This window comes from Taudactylus pleione, unplaced genomic scaffold (assembly GCF_031769625.1).
Source record: "Taudactylus pleione unplaced genomic scaffold, aTauple2 ptg000179l, whole genome shotgun sequence".
In the NCBI taxonomy this organism is placed as follows: Eukaryota; Metazoa; Chordata; class Amphibia; order Anura; family Myobatrachidae; genus Taudactylus; species Taudactylus pleione.
In genome coordinates this window covers 13,706,244-13,716,150 of record NW_028284581.1, presented here as the reverse complement: position 1 = coordinate 13,716,150, position 9,907 = coordinate 13,706,244, and the positions used below count along the sequence as shown (strand labels likewise).

Sequence of the window (9,907 nt, the reverse complement as noted above, 5' to 3'; positions counted from 1 at the left end):
GACCTCACCTCCAACCACGCTTGCTACCCCCCCTCCCCAGTCCCCGGCTGCAGCTAACGCCTGCTTCCTTCCCCCGAATCCATCCGCCGCTATCGCCCACACTGGCCAGCCATCTTGGTGCACCCAAGTGAAGCCACAGTGAGTATACCTGCTGAAGGCACCTACTGAGGCTGTGCAACAAGTTGAAGCTTCCTATCTCTACAATGGTGCAATTGTGAGGTAATAGTTTAATAACCGGAACTTTCTCAATTACCTGAAACTTAAAAGACCATACCGTTTAACAATAGCTACTTAATAAAATAAACCCCAAGTCTAAATACACCCCCTACCCTGAGTTATGCCTCCCCAAATATCTCCCATAGAGAACAGCAGAAAGTGGTCCTAACTGATAGTGTCCAAAATAGTTGGAAAGTTAGATTGTTCCCAAATCCACATTTTTTTTTTATTTTTTGCCCTGAAATTTGGCAGCTGCACCGAGCAACAGTTCTACCTGTTCATGCCAAATTTCAGCTCAGTACTTCCTATAGCTTTTGAGGTGTAGCCCCTTAAGCACCATGCCCCATCTTCCAGAATTCTCTATCTCTTAATATAAGGGTTCGACTGTGCCCTTATAATACAGTACACTTAAAAAAGTTATTGAGTAAACAGTACCTTTGTCACCACCTTGGTGACAATTATTGGTGATTTGATCTGCACCCTTTATACATCTGCCAAGTATTATACTTGATCAGCGATTTATCATCCTCATGATTAATTGCTAGTTAGACACAAGTCAATATGTTGGGCTGTTGAAATGATAGAATGATCTTTTGATACACAGCAATCTATAATAGAGGCAGGCAGATACGTGTGTTAGCAGACTTCATTTAGTTTATGCATTATACATATGTAGATTTTTTCTATGAATGAGATACCGACAATTTAAGAATTCCACTATACATCTATGAATAAAGACAGTGTACAGCCTTGTTTTTAATAATCATTTATTCAAATAATTTTTTTTCTTATCACCACTATTCTGTTATGTTATAATTGCATATTTCGCTTTATGTGACCTTATTATAAGGACATACAGACCCTATTTTTTTTAATATAGACTAATAGAGTTTAAAATCAGTACTCTAGTATATATATATATATATATATATATATATATGGCTAAGAATATCTGTTTTTTATTTTATTTAATAAAGAATGTGTTTTTAGACTTAAGCTGCATACACACGTAAAGATTTTCTGTCCAACCATCCAATTAGTTGATTGGTTGGAATGAAAAGCTGGTAAGGTAAGAAAGCAAATGACAATCAGCAATTTGCTCCCAAACGCCTGAAAATTGACATAAACTGTTGTTTGAACAAATTGTTTAGATCAAACATTTAACAAACTTGTCTGACGACCATTTTCATCTGTTTTCTGGCATTTAGGAGCAATTTGCTGATCATCATTTACTCCCATACGTTACCAGATTTTCATTCCAACCAATCAACTAGTTGGATGGTTGAACAGGAAATCTTTACGTGTGTACCCAGCCTTAGTATTAATAGTGAGGACTTGAGTGCACCTTATAAAACTGATTCCTTTCTCTACTTGAATTCTTGTAGCACCACTAATATTCCTATAGAATGAATACTTGACCTATAGGAAAATACGTTGTGTAATATCTTCATTGTGTGATTATTTGTTTATTTAACAACCTGGTGCGGGATTGTTATACTCTATCCATCTGTTTAAAAAATGTTTAATGTCCAGTTAGGAGCTAATTGGTTGGTTCTTTATTTCTCCCCAAGCTTTGATAAATCTCCCCATAAGTGTGAATGCAGCAGCAATCAGGAAAGAGGGAGGGTGAAAGGGCAGAAACAAACATGTGATACAGACCTGTAGCAGTGTTTTCCATCAGGAGATGGTGGAGTAGCTGATAACACAATTTGCACAAAACAGATTTATGGTACTATAATGACATATGATTCACGAGTAGCCATAATCCTGCTAGAAAGTGCCACTTACAGAGTTGCTAAAAGGATTTACATTAGTAATGTTTAATACATGTCACACTAAGGAACTGCTCAGTAGCATGTAATTTATTGACAGACCTTATTTTATGTGAAAGATCCTCTTTAAGTAAATCCTCATAAAACAGACACTTGTATGTTGGAAAAACATCAGACTTTATTGTACCACAATAGTGCTAGATACAACTTACATATTTCAAACAAGTGTTACAAAGATTACACTGATGTTAAAGAATGAATAATTAATAAATTTCTGTATTTTACTAGATTGTCATTAATAAAAATGGTACATTAATGGAACACTCAATTCGTAATTAAAGAAGTAAACTAAATTGAATTAGAAACATATTTTGATTCACCAAAAGCCTGCCATGCACTCAAATTGTGTCTGCGCTGCTCATGCATTACTTGTAAATGCTCCTACGTTCCACGATCACCAGTATGACAAGAATTTGTAGCAGAACATGGTTACCAATAAACCAGCAGGTTCTGACAAGAGGCACAAGAAGGCAGATTCTGCGTGACTTCATAGGTTTACTTTCAGACCAAGACATAATGCCAGCTCAGATTTCTGGATTTTTCCATCCCTGTTGACATCACAATGATTTAGTAGAATTTGACGGAATTTGTCAAGGTCCACACCACTGATACTTGGCTGTCAACAAAATATACAAAATGATATTAGCATAAAAATGATCAAGTGCACAGCATGTATAGCAAAAATAAAACAACACTATAAAGGTCATTTATGAACCAGCATAAATGTGGTGTGGCAGCAAATATGCCGCTTGGTGACATCAGAGATCTAACAATTACTAAAGTGAGAGTTTTTAGAAATGGAGATGTTTCTCATAGCAACCAATCAGATTCTACGTAACATTTACTTAGCACCTTCTAGAAGATAATAGCTAGATAATAGCTGATTGGTTGCTATGGGCAACATCTCCACTTCAAAAATCTCTCACTTTTGTAAATATACCCCTTACTGTTGGGAGGATCTTGTAAGATTAGGGTGTAGGTTACACGCAGTTGCCGGGTTTTTTTTACAGCATTTCTCAATTGTACTAAGCACCAGAATGCGCTTCGTCCCGGTGGGCAATACCATTTTTAAATTCTTATTGGGACACCCCCTTGAGAGGGATCCCTCTCAGCTCACCCCACGGCACGCACGTCCTTCTGCGCACACACAAAAGGACACCAGAGAGACTTCTGGTGTCCCTCTATTGCAAAGGACAGCTCCTACCAGTAGAGCTATCCTTTATTATTTTCTAGGTACATATCGGTGACATTACCACTGGTATGTATCTGATAATCGGAGGTATGTACAGTATCGCGGATGCGATTCTTAATACATATCGGCCATAATTTTTGATATTTAAAGGATGAAAAGGGCACTCACCACAAAAAAATATATCAACTTCAGAGGGGAATAAAATTAGCTGCGGCAATTCAGTTAGTGGGTTACCCCGCATGTCAATTCCCAGAGGTGGACTTTTCCTCACAGCTTCAGGAGATACGAGGAAAAGTCAGCGAGAAAAGGTATCCTCAGGGAGTTAAGGTGCAGAAAAAACCCCATTGGCTCTGCACATTACTGGAATTGAATAGCATTTCTCTGTGTGGCGGGGGTAATTTTTTTTTGCTTTGCAACCATCTCTGAATTAGACTCTTAGTTACTGTATTGATATTATTCAACTGAGGAATCTTTGCTATTTACATATCCAAGGGTATTTTATTGTACATGCTGGCATCTTGATGGTAAGATTGATGAATAGTATTATTTAGAATACTGTATACAGTATATCTATAATAAAATAAGTAGAGATGTGCGGTTCGGTTTTCTTAAATATGAACATATCCGAACGTAGGAGTTCAGAGTCGAACCAAGTCCCAATTCGGTTCTGCGGTCTGTTTGGAACTCAGATTTAAAATTGAACTCAGGTTTTGGATTGCATGTAAATAGGTCTAAAATAGCGGTTTTATAAATTTTTTATTGATTTTTATAAATCTTTAATCGATTTCATTGATTTTTAAGGGATTCTAAACCAAACCAAAACCGAATCTGAACCTAAACACTTGAGGGTGATTTTGCCAAAACCAAAACACGATGATATATTAGAACCAAAACACGGTGGTCTGCGCACATCTGTACTAATAAGCAGTCTAAATTTTGTCTTCACAGTAGCACAGTAAAGATGAGTGGAGTCCCTGCCCCCTCAGAGCCCTCATTGGCTGTTAAGCTGATAGTGTGCCCCCCCTCCTCACAGACACAGCTAGCATTTCCTATCAGCACCTGAAGTTAGCACCTCACTCGCAGCTCCCATGTTAGCCCCCCATGCTCGTGGCATCGGCAGCACCCCTTAACTTGAGGAACTCCACTCTACTCCCACTTGTGGCACCCACATTACCCAATGGGAGGGAGATAGACTTTAGAGAGATGGGCGAATAGAGGGACAGATAAGAGGAATGGGGGGATGAGGACAGGGATGAGAGAGAGGGAATGGATACAGAAGAAAGAAATAGAATGGGTTTGGGGACAGAGATACAGACGGGGGAGGGGAGAAAGGACAGATATGATAGAAACAGACAGGTGAGCGCGGGAAAGAGGGGATAGAGATGTGAGTAGGCATCTGTCAGTGCTTCCTACTCTTAGCATAACCCCCTGCACACCCCACTTCTCCCCCTATAGTAATACACCATCCGTTCCCCAGCCACCCCTCCTACCAGCAGATCATAGAGAGAGAGATGGAGAGGAGGGCAACAGAGATGATAGAGACAAAGGAGGTGACAGGTTACCGAAAGGTATGGTGGGGGACAGAGATTAAATAGACAGAGGGGGTATAAAGCTGTAGAGACATAGGAGAGAACATGAGGCTGTAGAAAACAGGGTGGAAAAAGGCTGTGGACAGACTAATGTGGGCCATACATCTATGGGCCTAATTTCCCATTCTGCCAATCTGATCCATAAACAAATCTGTTGATCAGCGGCCATGAATAATGGCAGATCGGAGAAAAACAGCATGTTAAAAATCCCTGGCTCACCAATCCTGATAATTTTTTGGTCGGGATCAAGGAATCGAGGATTTCCAACGTGTTGAATTTCTTCGGTTCCCTGACCCAGCAATGATAAATTAGGGCAATACATTGCAGATGTACACTAGGCGCCCTATTAGTAGTGGCATGAGGCTGGAGAGACATAGATGGAGGTATGAGGCTGGAGAAACACAAGTATAACAGATATATGCAAATTATATAAATGTGCGTATGAATATGCATACATTATAAATATATATAATATATATGTATATATATATATATATATATATGCACACAGATTACTGTGCAAAGGAAAAATCTAAATCAAATCAATATTTGGTGTGACCACCCTTTGACTTCAAAACAGCATCAATTCTTCTAGGTACACTTACAAAGTCAGGGGTTTTGTAGGATTAGTCAGGTGTATGATTAACCAATCATACCAAACAGCTGATAATGATCATCATTTACATATGTACTGTAGGTTGAAACACAGGGCCTGATTCAGCAAGGAACGCAGTTGCTAATACGCACGCTATCAATTGTTGCGTTCTGCGCATGCATATGCATCGCAGTACACATGCACGAACTAGCTATTGTGATGGAAACTGCATTTGCAGAGGCAACGCAGACCCAGAGCAGAGTGATTGACAGGTAGTGCAGTTTGTGGGTGGTGACGGGGTGTTGACGAGCAAACACAGGCATGTCAGTGCTTTGCAACGCCGTTGCGGGGCATGCTTATATTATCTACTGCATGGCCATAAGCACTGATAGCGTGCATGGTAGTTAGCAATTTCTGAGAAAGGTCAGGGCTTGTGCAAGTGTGCATATGGGTCAGTTGTTACTCAAAGTTACCGATTGTTTCGCTATGTTCCCCTAGTATACGGATGTGAGTAAGGGGAAGTGGGTGTCCTTATGTCAGGATGCAATCTCAATGTGAATGCAAACATTTAAATAGCACCACTGATATTAGCAACAGCGGTGCGTGCGTATAAGCAGAATTTGCGATCCGTAGTGAATCGGGCCCACAGTCATTAATTGAAACGGAAACAGCTGTGTAGGAGGCTTAAAACTGGGTGAGGAACAGCCTAACTCTGCTACAAAGGTGGGGTTGTGGAAGACAGTTTCATGTCACAGGTCATATGCCATGGCAAGACACAAGGTAGTTATACTGCATCAGCATGGTCTCTCCCAAGCAAAGATTTCAAAGCAAACTGGGGTTCAAGAAGTTCTGTTCAAGCCTTTTGAAGAAACACAAAGAAACAGGCAACATTGAGGACCGTAAACACAGTGGTCGGCCAAGGAAACTTAGTGCATCAGTTGAAAGACACATCATGCTTACTTCCCTTCGCAATCGGAAGATGTCCTGCAGTGCCATCAGCTCAGAACTGGCAGAAACCAATGGGACCCAGGTACACCTGTCTACTGCCTGGGCAGAGGTAGTCTTCATGGAAGAATTGCAGCCAAAAGCTATACCTTTGATGTGGAAACAAGGGCAAGCGACTCAACTGTGAACAAAAATATAGGAACTGGGGTGCAGACAAATAGCTGCAGGTGCTCTGGACTGATGAGTCAAAATTTGAAATATTCGGCTGAAACAGAAGGCAGTTTGCTCGCCAAAGGGCTGGAGAGCGGTACAATAATGAGTGTCTGCAGGCAACATTGAAGCATGGTGAAGGATCCTTGCAAGTTTGGACCTGCATTTCAGTAAATGGAGTTTGGGATTTAGTCAGGATTAATGGTGTCCTCAATGCTGAGAAATACGGGCAGGTACTTATCCATAATGCAATACAATCAGGGAGGCATCTGATTGGCTCCAAATGTATTCTGCAGCAGGACAATAACCCCAAACATACAGCCAATATCATTAAGAACTATCTTCAGGGTAAAGAAGAACTAGGAGTCCGAAGTGATGATATGGCCCAAACAGAGCCCTGAGTCAAACATCATCAAGTCTGTCTGGGATTACATGAAGAGACAGAGGGATTTGGGCAAGCCTACTTCCACAGAAGATCTGTGCTTAATTCTCCAAGATGTTTAGAAAAACCTCCCTACCGAGTACCTTCAAAAACTTTATGCAAGTGTACCTAGAAGAATTGATGCTGTTTTGAAGGCAAAAGGTGGTCACACCAAATATTGATTTCATTAGATTTATCTTCTGTTTATTCACTTTGCATTTCGTTAATTGATAAACTGTTAACACTTCTATTTTTTAAAGCATTATTACTTTGCAGTATTTTTTCCACACCTGCCTAAAACTTTTGCACAGTACTATATATATATAGATATATATATATATATATATACACATGCACATACTAGTAAAGGGACCTCCGATTACCTATGGCTCTGCCCTGGGCCCATTCTGCCTGACACCACTCTGCTAATTCCCTTCCTCTCATAATTACCCCATACTAGCATCTGTCCTAGATTCTCCACCTAGGCTAGGTCGGTTTTGTCTCCGTGGCAGTGGGAGTTGATGGGGCGTGAACCCCAGTTCAAACTACATATGGATGTCGGAAATGAGACAACCTTAGAAGATTATTGTACTACAATATCAATTTTAAGACTAATGAAAGTCAATATTTTAACTACACTAACATGATGACATATATTCAATATCCAATACATAATGAGATGTACCCAGTTTAGTAAGTTATCACAATTAATTTCACCCTTCGAAAATAAGGTCTGTTATAGTCACCAGATGATGTGCATTGGCAGAGGTTCCCAAACTCCGTCATTACAGTCCAAGTTTTGAGGATATCCATGCTTGAGTACAGGTGACTTACTTAGTCAATTTGATTTAACCATCTGGGCTCAAGCATGGATAGCCTTAAGTTGGACTGTAATGGTGGATATGGAATATTTAATTTATGCTAATGTGTGTTTCTTTCAAGGCAAGTAAAGATATATTGTAGAAATGTATGAACCATGAAGCAGCACTTACTTCAATCAAATGTGCAAAAACACTGAATTTTTTTTGCAGATATCTTGAAAATACTGAGTTAATCATAATTAAATTAACACTAATTATAAATTTTATTTTAAAACATGGTACACTACTGTATATGTTGCAGTAATCTCTGCTCCATATGTGTGTTTTGGCATACTACTGTAACCCCCTGTCACTGTGAAGCTGGTATCCAAAACTTTGAGGGCCCCAATGCAACATTTTGAAGGGACTCCCATCATGTTTTAAAAGAGACACCTCTCTCTACATCAGGTTTAAATTTTATGCCTCATAGTAGTGCTCTAGTTAATTTTACGTACCATAGTAGTGCCCCAGTTCAATAAATGCACCATTCTAGTACCCTAGTTAATGTTATGCACCATATTAGTACTCTAGTTAATGTTATGTCCCACAGAAGTGCCCTAGTAAATAGTATACCTCATAGTAGTGTCCTAGTCAAATTTATGCCTCATAGTAGTACCCTAGTAAATTTTATGCTCTATAGCATTGCCCTAGTAAATTGTATGCCTCATAGTAGTGCCCTAGTAAATTTTATGCTCTATAGCATTGCCCTAGTAAATTGTATACCTCATGGTAGTGTCCTAGTTCATGTTATGCTCCATAGTATTGCCCTAGTAAATTGTATACCTCATGGTAGTGTCCTAGTTCAAGTTATGCCCCATAGTAATGTCCAAGTTCACATTACACCCACAGGTCAACCAATTCATATTATGTCACTTTGTAGTGCTGCCTTTTCACAATAGTAGTGCTGCCCAGTTCACATTATGCCACACAGTGGCCACAGTATATATTTTGGCACATTGCAGTGCCCCCAGTTCATATTATGCCACATTGTACTACTCCCAGTTCATAGCATGCCACATTACTCACTACATTCCCAGCTCTCTTTACAAAGGCTATAAACAGGAGAATCCTATTGTGTCAAGCTCACTTATTAGCTATCAGTGTGGAGCTTTACTGAGAGGGAGAGATAGAGACAGCCACCTATATAATTGCTGATGAGTTTCCCTTTTCAGGCTGAGAAATGGGCCAAATGCTTAGCGAGCAATTTTGGGTACTTGGTAGACAACTATATGATTTGGGTCCAGGGCCCCATAAGTTTCCCATAGCAACAGCACCCCTTGCACCAACTATAGCTATGCCCATGGCTGGTATGACGAGCATAAGTAAACAGCTCACCTCCTTGCTGATGCATTGCTCTACCCTGGCTATTTTGTAGGTGTGGGCAATTAGGGACCCTGCTCATGTATGCTTTATAACAACACTTTTTCTTGTGTGAACAGAGGTGATGTTACGTGATGGTTGTGCAGGACACAAACAATATGTTTGGCTCCAGGCCATCACTATTCCAAAATGTGTTTATTTATCATAGCTCTACAGCTCTTTATCACAGATTTGCATCTCTATTTGTGTCACAGCTCTGCATCTCTTTCATTATTACAGCGCTGCATCACTTTATCACAGTTCTCCTGCTCTTTATTATAGCTCTGCATCTCTTTATCACAGCTCTGCACCTCAAAATCACAGATCTGCATATGTTTATTTATTACAGCTCTGCATCTTTTATCACAGCTCTGCATCTCTTTATTACAGATCTGCATATGTTTATTTATTTTAGCTATGTATCCGTTTATCACAGATCTGCATCTCTTTATCACAAATCTGCATGTTTGTTTATTACAGCTCTACATCTCTTTATTACAGCTCTGTATCTCTTTATTACAGCTCTGCATCTATTTATCACATATCTGCATGTTTATTTATCACAGCTCTGCATCTTTTTATTACATATCTGCATGTTTATTTATTACAGCTCTGCATCTTTTTTTATCACAGCTCTGCATCTCTTTATCACAAATCTGCATAGGTTTATTTATTATACCTCCTCATG

At 39.6% G+C, this 9,907-nt stretch overlaps 1 protein-coding gene across 3 annotated transcripts in view; it reads right to left on the bottom strand.

Annotated features, from left to right (window-relative positions):
• Positions 1-2,164: 2,164 nt before the first annotated feature.
• SCGN (secretagogin, EF-hand calcium binding protein) overlaps positions 2,165-9,907 on the bottom strand; it is a 68,262-nt gene continuing 60,519 nt past the window's right edge. For all 3 annotated transcript variants that reach the window (XM_088475964.1, XM_088475965.1, XM_088475966.1), the window contains one exon: positions 2,165-2,664. In XM_088475964.1, the coding sequence (XP_088332090.1) occupies positions 2,536-2,664 (129 nt within the window). In that variant the 3' untranslated portion in view covers positions 2,165-2,535. The remainder of the gene's footprint in view (positions 2,665-9,907) is intronic.